This window comes from Balaenoptera musculus, chromosome 14 (genome assembly GCF_009873245.2).
Source record: "Balaenoptera musculus isolate JJ_BM4_2016_0621 chromosome 14, mBalMus1.pri.v3, whole genome shotgun sequence".
Classification (NCBI taxonomy): Eukaryota; Metazoa; Chordata; class Mammalia; order Artiodactyla; family Balaenopteridae; genus Balaenoptera; species Balaenoptera musculus.
In genome coordinates, this window is record NC_045798.1 from 47,147,888 (window position 1) to 47,173,271 (window position 25,384).

Consider the following 25,384-nt stretch of genomic DNA (forward strand, 5'->3'; position numbering starts at 1 on the left):
CTTTTACCCCCGCATTTCTGTCTGCACATCAACAGCTAAACAAATGATTCAAGTGAGTTGACTTTTTTCATTTTAAATAATCGATTTCAGATCTCAGGTTAACATCAAATGCTTCCCTAATCCTAGCTGATTCTGTGAGAGGCTTCTCATCTCATTACACTAGATTACTATTCCATACTGTCTCTGTCCTCAACCCTCCCACACCTCCTCTTCCCTCCTTATTCTCAGTTGATGACCTAACCCTATTGTTCACTGAGAAAATAAAAGTCATCAATCTCGAATCCACTCATCTTCTTCTGCCAAACCTGCACAGCCACCCTTGACACCCATATTATCCCCCCACCGTATTGCAATGGAGTGTCCTACTCATATAAAAAGACAATTCCCCATTTAAGCTCAAGGACTTCGCTCCTTCCTTAACACTCTCTTTCCTATTCTCGTTCTCTCTCTCTCTCTCTCTCTCTCTCTCTCCCTCTCCCTCTGCCTATCTCTCTGTATCTCCCTCTCTTGCTCTCTCCCCCACCCCAGAACACTTCCATCAGCACCCTTCCCTGTGGCTACTGTCTCATTTTTTCTTTGTTTATTTCACCAAATTTCTTAAGACTCATGTACACGTGCTTTCCTTTCTTTACCACGTCCCATGAGACTACAACATTCACCCATCAGCCCATTAGAATGGCCCTGGTCAAATTTGTCTAAGACCTATACAACGTCAAATACAAGGTCTACTTTTCTGTTCTGGCCTTTCTTATTTGTTGTAAAGAATCTGAAAAGAGTAACTGTTCTCTCTTCCTTGAAACATTCTTCTTTCGTGGCTTTTATAACACCATCCTCTAGGGATATTGATTATATTTCATTGGTCACTCTCTCTCTTATTATTTCTTGTTTATTCCCCAACTACCCAATCTTTAAATGGTAATATTCCCCTAAAGTTTGTCCCAAGACCTCTCCTGTTAACACTCTACATTATCTCTATGATAACTCATCCAAGCCCCTTTTTAACTGTTCGGGATTAAAGCTTATAATTTATCCTCTAATATCCTTCATCCCAGTAAATATGACTACATTGACCCAGTGCTCAACGCAGAATCTAAGTAGTCCGTTGATTTTTATCCTTTCCCTCACCCCTCACATTTAATCCATTAGTAAGCCCTGTTGATTTTATAACCAGAATATATCTCAAGCTATCAAATAGTTTCCAACCCCATCTGCCACCCTACCAGAACTACCTCTTAAGTAGTCTCTCTACTTCCATACTGGACTCATTTAAACAATTTTCTACAGATGAGCCTATGTGGCCTTCTAACATATAAGTTAGATTAAGTCAATCCCCTATTTTAAGAATTTCAATGGATTTTCATTGCATGTCTTAGAACAGCCTACAGGGACCTGCCTGATCTGGCATAAAGGATGGTGGTGGGTAGACGATGGTGGCTTGGACTATAATAGTTATAATAGAGAACGTGAGAGGAAATGGATTGAGGAAATACTTTGGCCTTTGCAACTGGTATTCACTCTGCATGGAACATTTCCCTCCTCATTTTCATATGGTTGCATCCTTTCATCATTTATGTAGCAATTTAAGTATCATTTCCTCATAAATGATACTTTTCTTTCCTTGTCCAAATTGTTCATTCATTGATTCATTCATTGATTCATTCCACAGATGGTTATTAAATGCCTAATAGTTTTGCCAAGCAGTGATGATATGGTAGTGAACAAAGCTCCTCATGGAGTTTATGTTCAAGATGGGACGGGCGTTCTGACAATGAACAAGTAAGTGTATAGTATGTTAGATGGCAAACATGGTCAAGAGAAAAAGCAGGGCAACTTAGGCTAGGGAGTGCAGGATGGGAGGGATACTCTTTTATATAAGGTAATTGAGGCAGAGTTAGTTATAAGGCAATATTTGAGCAGACACCTGAAGAACATTCAGGAACAAGCCATGTGGCTATCTGGGTACAGGGCACTTCAGGCAGAGAGGACTACAAAACTGCAAAAATTCTGAGGTAGGCATGTGCTTGGGGTATTCAAGGAAGAAGAAGGAGACCTACATGTGGCAGTGAAAGAAGGAAAGCAATAAGAAATGAAGTCCGAGAAGTAACAAGGGATGAGATGGAGTTCGACCTTGCAAGTCACTGTAAGAATTCTGACATTCTCAGTGAAATGGAGAGCCACTGGAAAGCTTGGACAGAGGAGTGCTCTGCTCAGAATTGTATTTTTAAAAGGTCACCGGTTGCTAGCTCTCTTATGAGAGAGACCTATTACCTGGTTTGACCATACAATTTGGTAGCAAAACAAGTGACAAAAATAAACCAAAAGCCCTAGATAGTTTAATAGCAACATGCAAAAAGAAATTGGAAAAAGGGCACTGAGCAATAGATTAAATTAAAATCTTACCATAGGGACTTCCCTGGCGGTCCAGTGGTTAAGACTTCGCCTTCCAATGCAGGGGTCGTGGGTTCGATCCCTGGTCGGGGGAACTAAGATCCCACATGCCACATGCTGGTGGCCAAAAAATAAAACATAAAAGATCTCATTCTTTTTATAATATATAAAAATCTCACTTGAAAGAACTCAAGCATAGTAAATACAAATGGAGAATATTAAATTGACGTTAAAAAGTTTGAAACAGATGCCAGTTTCTGGGCAAGTACTTGGTGATTGTGTTCAAATAAGACAAACTGACTGACAAACTCTCCAGCTGACTCTGGGAGACCTACTTTTCCTAATTTTACAAACAAAGCTTAATTATACCAAACTTGGAATATCCCGGTCTGCTCTGTGCCTGTGTGGTCCCAGCCATCCTGCTTATATAAAACCTAGGGAGGAAAGCCCCTGCCTCAAGAACTTTCCCGCAATTGCTCAAAATATCAGACTCCAATTCTTATCAAAGTTCATATCTGGTTGGACCCAGAATGTAACTGGTCACATTTTTCAAAGGAAAATACTTTGCTGCATTCAAATTAATAGATATCTTTTTCAAAATGTATGCTAGTTTCTGCTTGATAAATGACTGACCCAGGCTTCTCAGTTGGTTTTGATCACATGTTCAGTTGGATTCACCCAGAAATAGACCCTGAGACAGGATGTGAGCGCAATCTGGGGGGAAGGGATGGAGGTGAAGAAACCACTGGTAGTAAATGGGGAGATGAAAGAGGGAAGGGGAAGCAGCCATTAAAAGCCAGTTACCACCATGGACAACTGAAGCTCAGCGCTCCTGGGAAGGGAAAACCCTTCCTAGGAGCTGGTATGGTACTTGCACCATAGAGCTAAATCGTCCCAGAAATGAAGGTGATTCTGTATTCAGACAACGGCTACCATCAATTAGTAATTAAGAACCGCCTCTGGGCACAGAATTCCCTGCTGTGCTTGCTGCACAAGTGGGTAAAGTGACTATGGCACCAACGAAATGAAGAAACACAGGAGCTGGCAGTTAGAAATCGGGCATGTGGACACTGAAGTGATAAGGGCAAAATATGGAGATGGTACCGAAAGGATTTGCTACAACCACTGGTATGCTCTACAGAGCATTCTCTGATGAAATATGTGACATAGAACCTCAGATTTTTCTGATTTGACAGGCCTTTCTTGAACATTCCACTGTAAATAAGAATGGATGGATAGATTGGATAACGAAACCCAATGGTATAAAATAAGAAAGTCTTCAGGTTCCCCTTGTCATTAATTTGTACCTTTATGATATTATATCATTTATGTTAATTAGATGCTTCTCTCTGTAAAGTGTTTAGACATATAATCATTCTCCTATAACACATGACTTAGCTTTACTGTTACACATTTAGGAGTGACCTTGATAGATAATTGGGTTTGATGTCTATTTACTGCCAAAAAACAAGGGCTATGAGTCAAAGTCATTATTTTTTGTATACATAGCCCAAACACTTTAATAGCTTATTTCTAACAACAATACAGTTCACTCTGTTTCTAAGACATATTATTGCAAAAATTGAAAAAGGTACCTCAAAAATTCTATTGTCATTATTTGAATATGGAAGCAATTAAATAAAAAAGTTTGAATTAGTGTATGATGCAGAGAGGTCAACACAGTGACAAGCAGAAATTGAAAAATTATTTGCTGGATACATGAATAAATGCAATCCATTCACGCCTCAGTTCTAAAATCCATTCTTGCCTTGGCATTCTATGTGAGAACTGAGCCCCTAGATTACATCATAGTGCTTCTCAAATTCCCGCCATTCCCAATAGAACTTCTCTTTCGAAGTTATTCTTTGGCATAATGATGCCTCTTTAAAATGAGGGACAATATAATTTAATTTTCTTAGATTGTAAAATGTATCTTTACCAAATGTCTTAAAAAAGACTAGATATATAAAAATTTAGACCTTACTAGTATGTAGTTAGAATTAAATGGTTACCTAAAGAAAAATAGTTTATTTCCAAATATAACTAAATATTTTCCAAGTATTTGAAAAATGAGTCCAAAAATATTGGAATGAGAATGTAGCTTTCTTCAAATGACAACGATCATGGTAGCAATAGAAAAGTGCTTCCAGGACCCTATGAGATTAACAAATCGTATCAACTATCACCTGATAGATGAAATCAAATATATGTAAGTTCAGACCTTTTCACATGCTGTTCTCTGGGAGAGTAAATAAAGATATTCCTTCTCACAGGGGAAGAATATTTTACTAGACACCCTTGCAGCTTAGATGAAGGGCATGTCAAAATATCTATCCATCTTTGCTCTCTATTCATGATCAATAAACAATTTGGGGGTTGGTACCTTGCTGGCTAGGGCAAGTAGAGGGCATCTGGAGAGAAAATATTAACTTTACAGTTATCCCACCATGGAAAAATCCCCCCCACTGCAAACTCATAAATTAATATTCTACTTTATAAATCATCTATAAACATGATTATTGAGCATCAGTCACCAGGAAAACTGATCTGTTTTCAATATAAAGACAAAAATAAATGTGAGCCTAGAAAACTCAGATGTAAACCATGCAACGGGGAGCTCAGGCCAAGTTAAGTAATTAATAGGTCCCATTTGGGTGACTAACTGGCTGGACTTCTCTTTGCAACACTCATCACTAACAACCCAAAAGCTTTCCTTCTAAAACATTCTTATTTGCAAAGTAAGGATAATAAGCCATATTTTTTAAGATATATCATGTATTTTAAAAATTATTAAAACCAAAATGAGGATTAAAAATCAATTAAATAGAATAAAATTTTAAACACAGATACAAAATTGTCAGAAATGAATGTGTTATAAACTAGAGTAGCAAACAATAAGAAAATCATATTTAATGACTAACAGTAAAAACTGAATACTAGTATATAGAAAAAATAACTTATATCTACACCTAATGCCAGAGGTTTTAATAAATGGCAAGTCTGTTAAAAATATATACACTCTATAAATTATGAAAGAAAGAATACTACTCAAAGAGAATGCACTGTGTGCTAGTTTTTTCTATTAAAATGTATCTAATTTAATGTCCCAAAATCTTCCAGGGAAGAAAATAGATAAGGAATTTGCTATTTACAGAGATAAATTAACTCACTCATGGAAACAAACCCAGTTAGTGAAATTCCTGGCATCTGAACCGTATCTAAATCTTTATCCATTTCAATATGCCACACTGGCATAGCACATTGATCTTAACTGTAAATAGATAATTCTACATGCTTGACAAACAAGATGCTCTAATTAGAGATAAGACACCTTAAATAAATAAAATAAAAATATATTTTAACTTCTATACAATAAAAACTAACAAATGTGTTAAAAATGAAGACAATGAAGACTTCCAATTAATGATAGTTGAGTCAAGATATTTTTACTCTACTCAACTTTATGAAATAAAATAACAATAAATAAAATAATAGTTGAACATAACAATCCACCTTCAAAAAGCAAACACACGCACACACACAATGTCTGCTAAGTACACTGAAATGTGGACCAAAACTAGGAAGTTCTAGAGGTAGTTAATATTCCTCCAGATCTCCTGTGGAGTGCAGATTTCTCTAAAAGTAAATGACACAGTCTTTCAAGATTCAGTGATGTAGGCAAGTTATAGAATTATCAGAGAACATTCTTATAGGAAACCCGTTCCATATCACTGGTCAGTAGGTGAGTCAAAGCTGAAAGACAGACTCCTTAAAGATGTCATCTTTACTTCCTGACCCCATAGACATGAGGAAGGAAGAAAGAGAATACTATAGCACATTCAAGGTAACCCAGGGACCAATCCAACTAAACTTCATGAGTAAAAACCAGCAGAAACAACAGAATGAAGAAAAGCACCTTAAAACACTTCATATATTGAAATCATCAGGCATGTACTATCAAATAAAAATCCAATAAAATTCATATACCTAGTATACTATACTAGATCAAAACAAAAGAGAATACACAAATTTAAAATATAAAGAATTCTTTAAAATAGGACTTAACTATAGATTCCACAGATATTAGGAAAATAGTAAGAGGCTATTATAAACAACACGTTGCCAATCAACTAGAAGATTTAAATGAAATGGAGAAATTCATAGTAAAAAGTACAATTTACTCAAACTGTCTTAAGAACCAAACACTCAAGGAGGAAATAATTTCAATCTAATACAACTCTTCTAGATAAGAGAATAAAACATCACAATCCTCAACTCATTTAAGAAGGCTAGCATAACTTTGACCAAAAAATTCAACAAGATTAGCGTAAGACAGGAAAACTATATGCCAATTTCACTCATGAACATAGGTGGAAAATTCCAAAACAGAATCTTCACAAACTGAATCTAGTACTATATCAAAATGATGATGACCAAATCTGGGTTTACAACTGGAAACACAAGGCTGGGTTAACATTAGAAAATTCAATCCATGTAATACACCACAGAAACAAATTAAGTGAGAAAAATTATATAATCTTCCCAATATATAGGACATGTTTAGTAAAACATATGCTCGTAGTAAATTAAGAGTAGAGGAGACTTTCTTAACTTTATGCAGACTATCTATAAAATCCCCCAAATAAATATCATACTTAATGGTACAAACTTTCTCTATGAAATAGAGAAATAAAATAGTGATGTTCACTATCAAAGTTTTGTTTAATATTTTGCTGATGGTACAAAAGTAGGGGGGAAAGGTTATGGGATTGGCAAAAAAGAAACAAAACTATCATTATTGTCAGATTAAATGATTGTGTAGTTAAAAATCCAAAAGACTCTTCAGATATATCATTCAAATTAAAAATAAGGGTTTAGCAAAATTGCTGGATACAAATATCAGAAGGCCAAAATCAATTGTACTTCTATATGTGAGAAAATGTGTTAGAAATTGTAATTAAAGAAAATATATCATTATATTACTATACTACTACCAAGGAATAACCTTTAAAAGGTCTCTGTAAGACCTTAATAATGAAAAAATAAAACTTCATTAAATAAAACCTAAAAATATAAAGAAATCTCCTTGTTTGTATATTCCGATACATGACTCAAAATTGAAATTTTGACAATTCTTTCTAATTTCTGTTAAAATATTATACAATCCTGATCAAAATTGCAGCTTGTTTGTGAAACACTTGGTTCTAAAGTGTACAGGAAATGCTATTGGCCAAGAACAGCCAAAACACTCTTGAATAGAACAAAGCTATGCAATTAAAACAGCTTAGCACTAACATAAGAATAGATGAATAGGCAAAAGGAAAAAGAGGGAGAGACAGAGCTTAAAAACAGATATACACTTTTATGCACACTATTATTTTTCAATATTTTATTTATTTAAATTTTTATTTGTATATTATATATTTTATGTACACTCTTAGATTTATTATAATTGGTACTACAGAAAGCAGTGCAGAAAGCAGGCTCTTTTTAATGAATGTGCCTGGACATTAAGGTACACATATAAAAAATAAAAATGAAATCGATCCCATATCATTTACAAAAATCATCTCCAGATGATTTAGGAACTTAACTTTGAAAGGCAATATCTTATAAGTGTGTGAACAGCTTTCTTAAGACACAAGAGCACTAACCATAAAAGAAAAGACTGATAAACTTGACAATTTCAAAAATAAAAATTTCTATACATTATATCATCTTAAAAAGTAAAAAGCCAAGCCACAGAATGAGTGAAAAATATTTGCAATGCATGTATCCAACACTGACACACAAGATGTGTAATGTAAAGAACAACAAATCAATTTTTTAAGAGGCACAATCTGATTAAAAATGGAGAAAAAAACCTTCAACATGCCTTTAACAAAAGAAAAAATCCAAATGGACAATAAACATACTCAAAGATATTAAACTCAACAACAATCAGAGAAATGCATAGGAGATACAGGTACCCACCCTGAAAATTGGATAAAGTTTAAAAGTCTGACAATGCTTTTGCTTTCTGTATGGGTGAGCAAAGCAAACTCTCCGAAACTGATGATGGGAACTCAGCCCAGGTCAGTATAGCCACTTGGGAAAACAAGTTAAAGAAAATTAACTTATGACCCAGAAATTCTGCTCCTTGTATACGTCCCAGGGAAACTGGGTACATGTACTGATATAAAGGAGATGTGAGAAAAGAGGCAAAGATGATAGGATTGCTGGAAGGGGGCCATGAACCAAAGAACTGAAGGCATCCACTAGAAGCTGGAAAAGGCAAGGAAACAATTCTTCTCCAGAGCGTCTAGAATTGCAGCCCTGCTGACACCTTTATTTTAGCCCCATGAGACTTATTTTGGACTTCTGACCATCAGAGATGTAAGATTATGAATTGGTGTAGTTTTCAGTCACTGTTTGTGATAACTTATTAGAGCAGCAATAGGGTACTAAGAGATAGCAGGATTGTTTATAACAGCCTATTCTATGTAAAAATATAATCATTCTCAATCGCAAAATTAAAAAAAAATCCAAAACAAACTTAAAAGAGAAAAAAATAAATAAAAATAGTTGCAACGCATATGACAGAGGTTAATTTCCCTTACATAAGAAGAGTGTTTATAAATCTATAATTAAGACCTCAGTAACACAATGGGAAAAAGGAAAAAGGAAGCAAGCTTTTCACATAAAAAGAAACACTAATAGCCAGTACCGCTTCCCTCCCATGAAGAGGTGCTAATCTTATCATGTTAGAAAAATGTCCATGTTTACCTGCTGCCGTTTCGGGTTACCCATAGGCCCAGGTTAATTACCATGGCTCAGTAGCTCTTAAACTTCAGCCTGCAACTCCAGAATTACCTAGAAAGCTTGTTAAGAATAAATAATTCTAGTTCCCGCCTCCAGAGATTCTGATTCAATAAATCTGGCGCCGAGAAATCTGCTCTTGTTACGTACTGGACCATACGATTTTGCAAGTGGCCCAAGAAATATATTTCTAAAAACACTGCCTAGCTTTTGACCTTCCTATATCCGGATTTCTTCCAAAACAACCTGAGCCCAGATCCCATTCAGAGTCTGCTAGATGCATAACTACACCAAAAGCAAACTATATATATACTATATATATATATATATGTACATTACAGCTTTGCCAGAGCAGGACACTGCCAGTGTCATCAAAGTAGCCAGAGTGACATCTAAGTAATTACCATATTGTGGAACCGCTGCCACTGCTGTCATGATCAAGAGTCAGGGGTGAACTACAGTGACATTTTGGGGAATGAGTATGTAGTAAGTATGCAGTAAGTACGTAAGTAATGCACCTTAATTAATACAGAGCTAGAAGCCACACTACTCATTCTGCCCTTATTTGGAATACATCCCACACCAAGGGCACGAAGTCACAGAGAACCAACAAGGTGCTTCTGTCTGTGGGTAAATATGATTTTAGGGTGTAAACTAATATCATCCTTATGTCATTAGCATAACTCTTCAGGAAACTGATGTTGAATTCCATGATTTCTAACACCCGCTAAATAACCTGGTTTGCCAGAACCCTTGTTGCCATACATAAACTGGATTTAATGAGGAGACAGGTTGTTTATCTTCAATGCCATTATCTCAAGGTGAACAGACACGTATTCACAGTAACTACTCCAGGTCAAAACCGAGGCAGCTTTGTTTACGTTTTATCCATCCCTCCAGGCCCATGCTAATGAAAACCCTTTTGCTTGAGTCAACTCTAGAACCTCCTTGCCTGTAGCATTTGACATAGTTTGGGACCATAAATATGTTTTAAATTTTCTTTCCTCTAACACCTGTTTTCAAGAGATTAAGCTGCCCTTAGGTACTTAAAGAATATCCACCAGTAACCCTAAACTGTGATAATTTGATGTAAAACTTTGTCCTGACACCATTTTCATAATATCTTTGCCCAAAGCTCACTGGCACCATTGATAGAGGATATATCTCGAAGAGTAAAAATAATTTAATGCTGCTCTGACCTAGCTATAAAAGAAAATTTTTATGGTAGATACAGTTGTCACATTTCAAACCTCTGGACAAAAACTTGTGAAAACAAAGAAGGATGGAAGCTCAGTTGGATATAAACAGTTACAAGGGAATGTTTTAAATGCCTATTTACTCAAGCATAGGTTTCCATAACTCTTGGTTTAAAGACTAATCTAGCATACAATGAAATAGTGGGTTAATATCCACCCCATGAATGTATGTGTATTAGTTCTAGACAATCTGGAGGACCACCTAAAGATGCATTTTAAAACGTGAACCATATACATGATTTATCAGGTCAGCTTATACATTTTTGAATTAGGCAGATATCCCCAAATATATGGTTTGGCTTAGGCAGATATATCCAAATACTGCCTCTTCATAACAATTCATTTTTTCCCCATTGCTTAAGTATAATTTCTTGCTCTCTGTCCCATAAATATCTTTAACATATAATTCATTTCTCTTCATTTTAGAATACTATGCCAGTCCTCCAATTGCCTAGATTCTTTCCCATGCTTGCAAAAATGCTAAACTAAGGTTCTAGAGGAACTAAGTGTTATTTGGAATACATTCCCTGACTAGGGATAGACCTGCCTTGTTTCTGAATTGCAGGGATGGGGTAGTGAAGGCAAGATGTGGTCTCCCTTTAAAATTCTCCAACCAACACCTATTAGCAATTAGAGAACATTTAACTACATTTTCTTTTTTATGTTTGTGAGTGTTGCTGCCAGCCTGAAATTTTTTATTTTTCAGCATGAAATTTTTTCATGAGAAAACTATGCGTATACTAAACCCAGACAAACAAAGGAGAAGAGAAAAATGAAAAAGGGAAAATGATTTTCAGAAATATCCAGATGCTGCTCTGGTCTTTTCCCCTTAAATTCTCAGGTTTCCAATTTCAGCTTCTTCTCAATAAATATATTTATGAAGGTTTAAAGGTGTTCCTCACCCATATTATGTACTTTTTTATCAGTGGAAATGCCATGAGGAGTGAACACACTCTGTATTGTGGTTACCTTAAAACAATTTAGTTAATGTTATACCACACTGGTTTGACTGTATATTGAGGGAAAAAGTTGCTAAAATGTGGAAACAAATATACTAGTGAAATCAGAGTTTCTTTGTCTTAACCTTATTTTTAGAAGATCTTTAAAATTGAAGAATGCAGCTCAACTATAGGACTTCTTAAGGAGGGAAGCAGGAATCACCAGAATTAAGAGATGAGAGTTTCATTATTCCGTCTTTCTCCCTACACCGTACTTAGGCCTGGTGCCTTTTCACAATATCCTCTGCTCAGAGTGTCAAGTCCTTGAAGTTGCTTCTGTAGTGGACATGTGTGTGTGTGTCAGTATATGTAATTTTGCTTTTACAATGTTGGCAGTAAGAAGCCTACTAATTTTATTCAGCATGATGACAGGCCCTAACATTTTAATTATTTTTCATGTCGTGAGTAATTTATTATTCAGTGGGTATCTTCCCTGTAAATCTTGTCCTCACTCTGTAAGATTTTTCTTTGGTGTCCAACAAAGGGTTTCATTGCAATAAGAATCAAGGTCTGTCTATGCTCTGACCCAGAGCCCAAGCAATGCCAGCCTTCCAGACCAGCGCAGGAGCTCGAGGTGGGGAAACAAAGCCATTATAGAACATCTTCGTTCCTCTGCCCAGACAGCAGCAGAGTTATCGCCCAGGCCCCCCTAGAAGGGCATCTCGAAGCACATCTTGCTGAAGAGCCAAATTCGGGACCCAGAGGACCAATACTAAAATCAAATCTCACTGGGGTTCCTGTGCAAGAGAGAACTGGAGGAATGGATTGGCTCCTTTTCAGGAATATTTGCCTTTTGATCATTTTAATGGTAAGTAGAATTTAAAGGCCTGGGAAAGAAATACAAACTTGAAGCCTTGCCTCCTATGTCAGTTGTTGGACTTTCTACAGGGGATTCACTCCATTTTTAAACCCCTTCCAGCAAAGGCAGTTCTATGAGTTCAGCCTCTGGTGACTTCAAAGGACTCTCCATGCTTGAGGGAACAAATGCCATAGAGAAGCAGGGTGTAATCTGGTTGAATTAAATGTAAATGACATCAGAGACATAATCTAATTCAGAAAATATGCTGCAATAATTCTAAGATGCATAATCAGAAATAAAATTATTTTTCTATTTTCTTTTACTTATACTTAAATCAGGCAGATTGCTGTCAAAATTCCCAGTGCAAATGGGTTCTACATTTGTAGGGAAGTAAAGTTGATCAAGCCCATTTCTTTTAAACAGTTATTTCCCTGTGAGTTTGTTTCAAGGTGGAGGAATGTTAGCTATGTCAAGATTACACTGCAACTAATTATAAAATATTTAAATCATAAGAATTTTTTCCGGTAAGAAATGGCTAAAGAAAAATGAAGAAAACCAAGCCATTACGACAAACCCTTTCTGGAATTATCAAGGCATTCCTACAGTCCAGGAAGGGAACATTTAGGTGACCTATTTTTTTTTTGTTTTTTTTTAACATCTTTATTGGAGTATAATTGTTTACATTGTTGTGTTAGTTGCTGCTGTATAACAAAGTGAATCAGCTATACGTATACACATATCCCCATATCCCCTCCCTCTTGCGTCTCCCTCCCACACTCCCTATCCCACCCCTCTAGGTGGTCACAAAGCACCAAGCTGATCTCCCTGTGCTATGCAGCTGCTTCCCACTAGCTATCTATTTTACATTTGGTAGTGTATATATGTCCATGCCGCTCTCTCACTTCTTCCCAGCTTACCCTTCCCCCTCCCTGTGTCCTAAAGTCCATTCTCTACACTGCATCTTTATTCCTGTCCTGCCCCTAGGTTCTTCAGAACCATTTTTTTTTTTTAGATTCCATATATATATGTTAGCATATGGTATTTGTTTTTCTCTTTCTGACTTACTTCACTCTGTATGACAGACTCTAGGTTCATCCTAGGTGACCTATTTCTTTAAAGTAAACACGGCATTTTGGATATTATATTACTTTCCTCCAACTCTTCAGTGCCCAAGGCGTGAAGTTCTTTCCAGATAAGCATCATGCATAGCGAGTGTCCCACCCTTGAAAGAGGTAAGGCAGCTCCTAATGCCAGATCCTTAGAGGAATAAAGATCAGGTTAGTCAATTCACCAAACTACTGCCAATTCAATTAGAAAAGTCTATTTAAAGAATAAAGTAAGATAGGTTAGATTAGACTAGACTTAAATCCATCAATGGTCAAGTGACAGAACAATTCAGTCAAAACAGTTACGAAAAAATAAGTGGAAAGATAGAAGAGGATTGTTAGGAAATTGTACGTATTTTTTTCCAAGCAAATAAAGCCAAATACCTATAGTTGGCTGCACCTCAGTCTCCCAGGAATGTCAGCAGTGGTGCTACAACATAAGCTTGGAAAATGATTTCCGCCCTACTCTCAGGCAGCAGCGTTATACAGGACTCACGTGAACATCAGCTCTAAAGTGCAGAGGGCAGCCAAGCTGGGGAGATAAGGGAGCACATCGTTGTATAGTTGGCCTGGCAGGCGCCCTTCTTCTGGAGTTCACGTTTCTATGAACTTCAAAAGCAGTGCAGGAGCCTGACACTGCCAAAGGGCACACAGCCCAAACCTGGAAGGGAACAGTGGTAGAACATTCCATTCTCTGAGCTTGGGAGACAGAGTACAAGATGACAATTTTTGAAAAATATTTGTAACCGAAAAACTCCAAATAAAATTGCAATGCCCTGTTACAATGATCACTGTTTATTCACACTACTAAAGGAAGAGGGAACACTCTGACTCAAGCTTTAATAGAAATCAAGAATCATCAGTGTAGACCTCTTGTTACACTTCTGTGGGCCACCTGCATATTTTCACTCAGATAAGCCTTTTGCTTCTGTAAGGAAGACTGATTGCATGCATCAAGATTTTAGAGGCAACTTCTGAGCGCTAAATTTCACCTGCTATTCCTCTCTGCACAGGCATGCTTTATGACAATATTATTTAACTGAAGAGTTAATTGTTCTCCTTGATCTTGAAAGAGTATTATATTTCAGATTCTCAAGATCTCTGTTTGGTAGTATTGATTTATTATCCTTAGTAATTTTAGTGTTTTTGATACTAAACTTTTCCCTACTCCCCACTGATACTAAAGTATCCGTGTTTTACATTTCTTTGGTAATTGTGATAGACAAGTTCTTTTTGCATTTCTAATAGATCACTTAAGATAGCAGTTAATAACTTTTGGAATTGGGAAGTAGAAACTTATCAACATTGGAACAAATGCAAGAAATGTTTAAGTAGAATCAATATAATATTATAGATGTTGTGGAAAATAAGCATGCTTGCTTGTCTTTCATTTCCTGAACTTGAACTCTGCCCCTTTTTCATTAACTAAATCAAAAGCTCTCTGCAGCATCATTGCAGCTTACACTAATGGGTGTGACAGCCTCTCAGAGACGGTACTTTGTGTCATCTATCTCCCAACCACAAAGAGTACTTTAAACAAGATTTTGACTGACTTGACCTATAAAAGATACCCCAAAACTCTAAGCTACAAGAAGGCGTTTCATTATACGACGTGAGTCCTGCGGCATCTTCTTCCTAAGGATGTTCATCAGGTACCTCTGCTATAAAACGAATTAAGGTGGGAAGGTGCAGGCAACACTGAACCGAGACTCAGAAGCCGCAGGGCTGAGTCACAGCTTCCCCTCAAAGGGGCTACGTAACTTTGACGAAGGCACCCAACCTCGCAGGGCCTCACCGTGCCCCACGTCTGGACGCACAGACATGATGCCACCAAGTTTCTTCCAGTGCAGAAACTCTGCAATTCTATAATTATCTCAACTGAATAGTTATGTCGTAGAAGTGCAGAACTGGCTCCTGAATATTATTTTCATAACTTTGGCTAGAGAATCTAAAGGTGTAAGTCATGCTATGGATTATGTAAGTTTTACTAGGAAGGAATCACTTAAGGCAGAGCAGTTATTAGCTGTGAGAGGATATATTTTATCAAGCTGATAAGATCATTAAAAACAGCCACATAGCTTTTTATCAGATAAGAATTTTTGTGCACATATGGTGATCATTCATGTTACATATAAGATGTAAACATTACAGTGAAATATTCTGGTTGTTGGAAAGTAAATAAGGTAGGTGGCAAAGCATATAGATATTATCTCACTGTAAGTTGAAAACAGGCATCAAAATTTTAAAATGTATTTAGAACTAACCTATCAATTTAGTTCTCACATAAAACAATGTGATTCTGATACGTGGAACAGAATTTTGTTCTTATTTATTTTATTGTCAGGCCAATGTCTAGAAGTATAGACTAGTGGGAAAAAACCCTTATCTGATTTGGTTTTTTATTTGTATTAAACAGAATACCCTAGACAGCCTTAAATGGTTGGTTTCAGTTCTGCTTGTTATAGAAGCATTAATGTCCTCATCACCCCAAAAGTTACATGGAAGCAAATCTCACCTCTATTATTTTTTTGTTGATATAAATGGCTAAGGAATTATAAATTTTAAACCAGTGGGAAAAATTATATTTTTGCCTTCAAGTTCCTGCAGAGTTCATGGTAAACTAAAAAAATAAATGTTATATTCCAAGATATATCTAGCATTATTACCATAGTCTGACCTACAATTTTAATAGTCTTCTAAATAATATCTCCTTGAAGAGTTGTAGCATAAAAATCCTGCTCTAAAAATATTTCATGGCTCTTGAGATTCTATGATGCTTTTCAAAGATATTTCTCTTTTTCTTGATTCTTGATGGATCCTGAGTACATAGTCTTATGACTGCTTTCTATCCTTAAGTATCCAGGGAGGAGTCCTTGTAAAGCAATGAAACTGTTGTTTGAGCTGCAATGATGTTTCCTTTTCTTTCCCACGTGGGATGGAAGTTGGAATTCACTCACAGAGAGCAGCTCTGTTGACAGGGCTGTTAGAGGAGGGACTGGAGTGAAACTTTCAGATATTATCTGCATGAGAAATGTTTGGCCTTTCCTTCTACACAGAAAATTACATAGCTTCCAAACTAAAATGCCACTACTTAATTAATATACCTTCAATTATAAACCAGAGTGGTATAATTAGGCTTGAACTTGGCATCTCCACCATCTCCCTGTGAGAACAGCAATTGCTTTACTCAATTATTTTTACAAGTATTATTCAGGAGAGAACTGCTTATTATACACTACCAAACGTAAAATAGATAGCTAGTGGGAAGCAGCCGCATAGCACAGGGAGATCAGCTCGGTGCTTTGTGACCACCTAGAGGGGTGGGATAGGGAGGGTGGGAGGGAGGGAGACGCAAGAGGGAAGAGATATGGGAACATATGTATATGTATAACTGACTCACTTTGTTATAAAGCAGAAACTAACACACCATTGTAAAGCAATTATACTCCAATAAAAATGTTAAAAAAAAAAAAAGTTGGTCCTAGGTGTACAAATGACTAACTTCAAAAAGGTAAGTTATGGAGGTGAAAAATAGCCTTGTTCTATAGCTATTACTTTAAATACACTCAGTATGTAATAGAAAAATATGTATTTCAACACTGCAATAAGCACAGGTAATGACTTAGATTCCACAAATCTTACATAAAATCATCATATTCCCTCTAGAAGAAAGTACTGAGAAAGAAAACTAGACCCAGAAAAACTTCAGCAATTTGCCAAAAGTTATATGGCTACAGAATATTGTATATCCTATTACTCTCCGTGGAATGTACACATCATAAAAGGTTGGAACTTGTACACAAAAGACAGTGCCTGTCACAAAATATTTTATAGTTAAAAATTTTTGAATGAATGAATGGATTTGGTTTCTAATTTATCTTTCTTACCAAGGCCCTTTACAGTAGTTCCCACCTATATGCTAATAGGCAACTTCAATGGGGTTGTGAGATTCAAAGTGAGATTGAGGTTAAAAATTGAGACAACCAAGGGGTTGGTTGTCTGGAATTTGGTCTGTCACTGCTGTCCCATTTCACCACCTTCCACTAGCAAAATATTTCACAGTTAACAAAGTTATTTCACACACGTAACAAAAATCCTGAAAGGTAAATAGAGGTATTCTCATTTTACAAATAAAGAAATTTTGGGGGCATAAATGATTCATAAGTGTACATAAGTGGTACAGTGGAATTTGAACCAATATCACATGTCCCAAGCTCTATCTACTGTTCCAGAATTGACTAGTTTCCCCACTTGGGCCAATGCTGTATCCTATATATGCTTCTTTTACAATGTGTATAATATTCCATTATCTTTTCTCATCTGTTTTCCTCCCTCTTTTAACCTACGAGCTCTTTCTGGGCAGGTACCCCATCTTAGTCTTTATCGTATTCTTGGAGATTAACACAGAAACATACATTTTAGTTTCTTAGGCACTTTTACATTGCTAGAAAAGGTCCTGTTCAGGTTCCTTCAGTTAATGCAATTTATTGTAAGGACATCCAAAGAAAAAAGGAGGACAAGAAACTCTCTCATCAACTAGGCCACAGAGACTGGGAGTGACATTGCTGGGTCATATTTTTACTTTTCTGAGAAACCTCCATAGTGTTCTCCACAATGGCTGAACCGATTTACATAACTACCAACAGTGTAGGAGGGGTCCCTTTTCTCCACACCCTCACCAACATTTGTTATTTGCGGTCTTTTTGATGATAGCCATTCTGACAGGTGTGAGGTGATATTTTATCATGGTTTTAATTTTCATTTCTCTCATGATTAATGATATTGAGCATCTTTTCAAGTGCCTTTTGGCCATATGAATGTCCTCTTTGGGTAAGTGTCTATTCAAGTCTTTTGCCCATTTTTTAATCTTTTTTTTTTCATGTTCAGTTGTATGAGCTGTTTATATATTTTGGATATTGACTCCTTACCAGTCATAACATTTATAAATATTTTCTTCCATTTACAAATATTTTCTTCCATTCAGTATGTTGTCTTTTCATTTTGTTGATGGTTTCCTTGGCATCAAATGACTACAACCTTTGGATTCTATTGGCTACATTTAAAAAGTAGTGTAACAGTTTATTTTATAATATCAACATTTATAGTATTCTTAAATTCCATTCTTTACAGCTATTTAAACGTATAACAAAATTTTTTAGATGTCACTATAGAAAATTTTGAAGAAGCACGTCATTTTCCAAAAAAATTTTCGGGCTACATAAACAAAAATTTTTGAAGATGTCTGCAAGACAGTATTAGGAATAGTCAACACAAACACCAATATTTTCCCAAAGTCAGGGACCACAATTATATGACACCAAAATTTAAGCAAAACCAGAGCAATTTGGTAAAATAATATCAGGTGATTCAATAGAAGCTTCAGGAGTTGAGTAAATGAATTGTTAAAAGATAAACTGAAACATATTAAACTTTTAAGAATTTATTTGAACGAAAATCAATTCAAATCAGGCATTGCCAAACCGGAAGTAGTTAGAAATGCTCCACCAACAGAAGCTGGGGACAAACTTTTATAGAGAAAAAGCAAAAGCAAAGTAAGGAAATTATTGGTCGGCTACAGCCTAAAGCCTAGATGACTCTTCGTGAACAGCTGTCCTTAAGTTTCAACTTTGTCACTTTGAGGCATTCACAAGCTTAGATTTTGGTCTGCTTGCCTCGGCACCACGGCATCAAAGCCACCCCAGTCTAATAGCCTCCTTGTTTAATTAATGTAACAAAAAGAATCAGTGATTTGGGTCCATCCTCCAGCGGGTGTTTTCACACTGCGCAGATCCAATATTAACCTTGCAGGCTTGTAAACAGGCAGAAACCAGGGTGAGGATACATTGGAAAATACCTGCCACACCACTGATTGAATTATGAGCAGAACCCCAGCTAAGACTCACTCCCACTACCTCTCAGTTAAAATTAGGTTACTGGGTTGATTATAGCTCTGAAAGGAAGCAGCATAATGAGGCTTGCGTGATTCTCCGTCAAGCCTGAGACAATGTCAGGAAGGGCGAGAGCAACAGGTGGAAGAGAATATCAAAGAGGAGGGAGAAAAAAAGAGGAGAAGCAGAGGAGAAGGAGAGAAGCGAGACAAGTGGAAAGCGGAAGATGAGGAGGGAGAGCTTCTTATTAACCGCAGGCTCATGTGCTGAGCTCACCAACCTTCTGACATCCACCAAGACAGCCCTTAACCTCCCACTGTAGGACAGCGCCTGGGAATCGCACGTCAGAGTTTAGTCTCCAGCTCTAAACTGCAGAATCTATACGATGCCCTGAATGGAAGACATCTATAAACGTGATACATAAGGCAACCTTCAAAATGTATGATGTCTCTATGCGTTCACTGACAACGAACTTTACCCCAATAATCAAGTGCAAAAACCAAATTACCGAATGGCGTGTTATAATATGATTTCTTCTGGGTTAAAAAAATACAATTTATGTAAGTATGTGTTTTTGAAAAAAAAAAAAAAGTCTAAAAGAATTTCTCCAAATATTAACCATGATGATCTCCAAGTAGTGGGATTCTGGGTGATTTTTACTTTTTCTGATACCTTCTAGAATCATCTACTTTTCTAACACAAAGAATATCTAACCCCCGAAAAGGCAGTATTTATTATAAAATAAAACATCTTATGCAGCCATCTTCTATTAAATATGAAGCTTTTTCCCAGGCCTAGATATTTTACTAATGTCTAATAAACTTACACGTGAGGGAGAAAGTGAGTTAAAAGAAAACCTTGTGTTCTACTGCCCAATTTCTAGTCTGTATCTTACCCCCTTCAGGACTCAGCTGTCATTCCAAATCCCCACCCACACCCTGCACTCCCTCCTACGGCCCCTCACACCTGCAAAATCTGCTCTGCCCCCATTTCACCTGTCCCAGGCTCTCTCTAGCCTCAGTTCACTGGAGCGCCCTGACTCACTGGAATTCACAATAGTGTCTTATCATCTCCCTGAGTCTCCACTCTGCCTTGACAACAATCCCCAGTGCGGGGACAGCCCTCATATTCCTTCTCCTCCCACTCCCAGGTTGTCAAGTTCTACTAGAAAAGGCACAAAACGAACGGGCTACACATCATATTCTTGCTTCCTAATCTCAGCCGGTCATCACACTCTTCACCAACTATGGAATAATCATTTATTTTCGGTCTCTAATTTTCTGTGCTCAAGTGTTCCCTAACTCAAGAATGCTAGGTAGGCCTACAGCTCTTCTCTGATTTGTGCTGTTGGGCTGGCTTCCTGTCACCTTCCCTCTGGCAGATTCTAGAAGTCTTTGACAGTCTCCTCTAGCCCCTTCCCATGCCTGCTCACTCCAACCCTGCAAAACTATGGAATAGGTGTGTGCGTAATTTTCCTCCAGTTATACCTCCAAATGATTTTCTCTCTTCATTGTGTTCCTCTAATCTTCTGTTTCAAAGGAAGAAATAGTCTTCCTCACTATCAGGTCTCTGTTACCCACAGTTCTGATTCAGCCATCCTGTTCTCTCTTAATCACAATTGTAACTACTCCTTGATTTCTTCCTCCTTCTCCCCCTCGATTTTCTCCTTCTCTTTCTATCACTGTTTCTCCACAACCCATTTCCTCTCCCTGTAGACTGTATACTTGGTCATGGTTTCCCAGCCTTAAAAATATGATTTGATCTAATTAAATCCTCAACTGTTATCTCACATTTTTTAAATCTCTTAACTTGAAAATGTAATCTATTGTTGCTATTTCCATTTTCTCAGTAACTTATTCCTTGACTCCTGTAATTTGACTTATGCCCCTGGGAAAAGTTAACAATGACTGCTTACTTTAGATCCCATGATGTCCTCAGTTCCCATTCTCCTTGACCTTGTTATGGCACATAAACTATTAAATATTCCCTCTTTGTCTAACTTCTTATCACTCCACTCTACTCATTCTGCCTGCTTTTTGGCTACTTCTCCTCCACCTACTTATCCAACCTCTTCTCCTTTCTGAACTCAGCTTCCTCTCCAACCCTCCACCACAAGCACCACAAGCCCTGCCCTTTCTTAGCAACCTCACACTAACAGAATCTGCTGTGCACCCACAGTACAGCCTTGGTCCCTTGACCTCTCTCTTCTCTTAGTCTCCGGGTGCCCTCTGGTTTTAGACTTCTTCCTTCTGCCCCCGGCACAAATATAAGCATTTCCCATAAGATTCTGTTCCCTGCCTACCTCTTTATCTTAAACTGATTCAAGTCATAGCCTCATTTCCTTCAACTTTAAATAACACTCCTGTTTGGATAAATTCTACTTCCGTAGCTTTTATATCTATCCCAAATTTTAAAAACACATTGAAAATAGATAAAACAAACTTCAGCCACCATCTCCCTGCAGTGATAATCTCCTGCTGAATTTTCTGTTTCTATTAGTAGTACTTCGATTCTCCCAGAAAGCCAAGCTCACATCACCGGAATCATCTGACTCTTCCTCCCCTCCTACCCCACAGTCCACAAGCCCTATCCGTTCTTTGGTAATGCCTCCATCCTCTCCCCTTCCCAGCGCCACTTCAGCACCGATATTCATGTTCTATGTCTTACCTAAGCAATGGCTAATTCCTAAGGGTCTCAACTTCAAGTGCTTTTCCCTTGTAATCTTCTCTTCGTATCAATGACATGTTTCAAAAATCATGCTTTTGTCACTCCAAGTCTCTTATCCAACAAAGTTCAGACTCCTTAGTCTGGCATATAAAGCACTTCATGATCTGCCTCCAAGCTGACATTCCAAACCTTGTCTCACATGTCTTCTCACACTATTTCCTCTACCTTCCAGCTAGTTTATTTACCATTTCTGGAACATCCTCTAAAACTTGGTGCCTTTACAACTGTGCTCACATTTTACTCTGGCTGAAATTTTCTTCCCCATCAATTCCTCTTATCAAAGCAGATTCATCCTGCAGACCTCTTTCAAATCCCTACTCTCCTATGAGGCTTTCCCAGAACTCACCTTGATAACTTGAGCTGTCCACTCTACCCTTCCACTGAAGCATGTATCCTAACCCACCTTGCTGTAGTTACGTGTTTGTCTTCCCTAAAGGTTAAGACTTTAGAGGGCAAAAGGCCTGTATTATTCACTTTGCATTGCCCATGTTTATTCCATATTATTAACAAAATGTGTATTTTACAAATGAATTAATAAGAGAACATTGTCAATGGTTTTATGATACTGCTTCCTTTAAATTATGCAAATTTATGCTAGTATTTTACCTTCTATAACAGGTGGTGCTGGAAGTAAATAGTGAATTCATTGTTGAGGTAATGTATAATAAAACTATTTTCTCAATTTAAAATCAAAAGAACAACTGAATTTTGTAATGCATCACATATCAAAAATCAGAGCATTTGAAACCATAATTGTTGAGAAAAAAGGTAAGCGAGAGAACCTCTTCCAAATTGAAATAGCAATGGCAAAACCCATATTCCCAAATAGCCATGCATTTAGCCATGGTTGTGACAGCTCAGTGTAGTAACTCCTACTTATCAAACTATCCTATTAGCTTATTTATACATTTCCCAACCCAAATCAAAGAAAAAGAAGCAACGTAACATTTTAGAATGGGAATAGGATTTGTAGACAGTTACATCAGCAAGAAAGACAATTGATGGTAAATTAATGAGAGAAAGATACAAAAATTTTAAAAAAAGTAATCACAACTAAATAAAACAACAGAGAATCTGGTGCCATTTAGAGCAGGACTCAGGAAATAAAGCTACTGTCCTCTATCACCAGCAAGACTTTATTTTATTTCCGTAGTTAAATTTTCATTTTGATGATCTTACACCTTTGAAGAAATAAAATTACTTTTCTAATATCTGTTGACAAACAAGGGAATATGTGGTACATTTCAGGAGGTTGTATCAAAATGAGGAAAAATGCAAATACTTTGGTTCTTGAAAGGATAAGCTCCATTCACAGGGAACGTTTCCTTTCCCCAAAGTGGTAATTAAATGAAGTCTTAGCTTAAATAAATGCAGAACATTCTATGTCTCAATAAGTACATTAGGAGTTATTTTTTAAAATATGTCTATGCATATACATATGTTTACGCATGGAGTAACATTCTTAAACTCTTCAACTATAAAATTCTTAAACATTTTCTAACAGCAGCAGCATAAGACTACAAAGAGAAAAACATATAGCAAGCAGAGATACAAATGGAGAACACTAAGAAGCTATATAGACATCCATGGGATTACTGCAGGTACCATTAATTCAGTTAAAATATTCTTCTAATCCTGCGACAATATATTTGGATGCTTAGCCAGAGTTGTGTCCTTATCAGGAGAAGAGAAAAATCCCTTCCCTCTTTTAGGTGAGCACACTCACCAGCACAAAACTCCTTTTGCAGGGGATGCACACACATGGAACACTGAAATGTTTTACACTCTGGAGACCAGAAATCCTGGTCAGAGCACAGTGAAGGGTAAGGTGGGCAGGACCTCTCATCTGGTGAGGATAGACTGAAGAAAGAAAAACCACACATATTATTCAATGGAACACACTATGAGCTCCACACACAATTTCTAATGAAATTTGTTTCACTAGAATCCTATAGTTAGAAAAAGGACAATTCCAAAAGAAGTTGCTAGTCAGGGTGGCCAAGCTGTATCTATCTAGAGTTCAGAACCAGTAAAAAACTTTCTTTGTTCCTCAAACTCAATACTGTTACTTCTTCTGGGTGCACCTTACAGTGTTGAATAAATGTCCTTATTGAGTAAAACTGTTCTAACACTGTACAAAATGGGAACGCTTTTTGCTTAAGGTGAAAGAAGTAGACATGGAAAATGGCACCGCAAAATGGCAAGTGGTCAGAAGACAAAAGCAGGAGTGGATTGCTGCAACCTGTCGAGAAGGAGAAGATAACTCCAAGAGGAATCCGATTGCCAGAGTAAGTGATGAAATAAACAGGCGTAGGCTGTGCTGATAACAAGGGCTTCTGCAAGGCAGGAAACCCTCAGACATTTCAAGGACTTGCAGCCTTCAGGACACCACAGTGATTTAGGAAGATGGGTGACGTGGAGTAATGTGCTCACGCTGATGAGGCATCGTTTTGAATATCACCTTCTGGGAGCTGATACAGAGCAGAGGGTCCTTGAGTGATACTGAGAGATTTGGATCTCCAGCACAGCTGGGCTTTATCTGTTCGTTTGCGTTCTGGGTATTGTCACATGTATATGTTATAGGAAAGGTATGCATGGCGTAATAGTCTTCAGACTATCCCTCCCCCAAATCAAAGTTTACAGTACTGATTAATTCCCTCCAAAAGAGTAAGGATAGTGTCAAAAGTTCCCACTAGATCCCTACATCCAGAAATTAGGAGAGTCTTAAAGAGTACTCCAAATAATGGCAATCAATAAGGAAGGAGAGTGAAGAAAAGAATGTATAATAAATTGATTCGTGAAGGATGGGACCCACATTAACAGCCTCACTAGCTCTTTTTGGGCATCTTGGCCCTGCCCCACTGGTGAAATCAACAGTAGAGTGATCTACCAGAATTCTCTCCTTAAAGTGTTACATGTATACATAGCTTAAATGTATATATAAATCTCCACATATATAGTAAGCATCAGCAGTGATATTATAGCTATAACCTCAGCTCAAGAAAAGAGATTATTCTCTCTCAGAAGTTTTCAAATTTTTGGAAAATTTTGGAAAGCTTCAAATTGTTATTGTTTCCATTCAGCTTACAGTTATAGCTTTATGTTATCCCACTTTTATGGCATGTTCTTTTCTTTTTATTTGCATTTGGGGGATTTCTTGGATTTTCATCTATATAAATAAGATTTTTAGATTAGAGGGGAGCTAATCCAAGTTGTATTTCCAGCTGTCATTGTTTAACTGTGGATATTTGGGCAACAAACCTTAGTATTTTACTGAGTGTTCTCATCTTTAGTATACAGGTGAGATTTCAAAATTGAAATATCTTTGTTTAAATTTATGAGCAATAGATATAAAACTATAAATTTTCTTAATTTATCTGTAATTTTTATTAAATCTCTAACTAAAATCTAGACAGTGTACATA

The 25,384-nt window shown here is 37.0% G+C and overlaps 1 protein-coding gene across 1 annotated transcript in view; it reads left to right on the forward strand.

Annotated features, from left to right (window-relative positions):
• The window catches only part of DSG3 (desmoglein 3), a 111,840-nt gene that overhangs the window by 3,824 nt on the left and 82,632 nt on the right, over positions 1-25,384 (forward strand). The window contains 2 exon segments of the mRNA XM_036874293.1: positions 22,579-22,614; positions 24,123-24,248. Coding sequence (XP_036730188.1) covers positions 22,579-22,614; positions 24,123-24,248 — 162 coding nt within the window.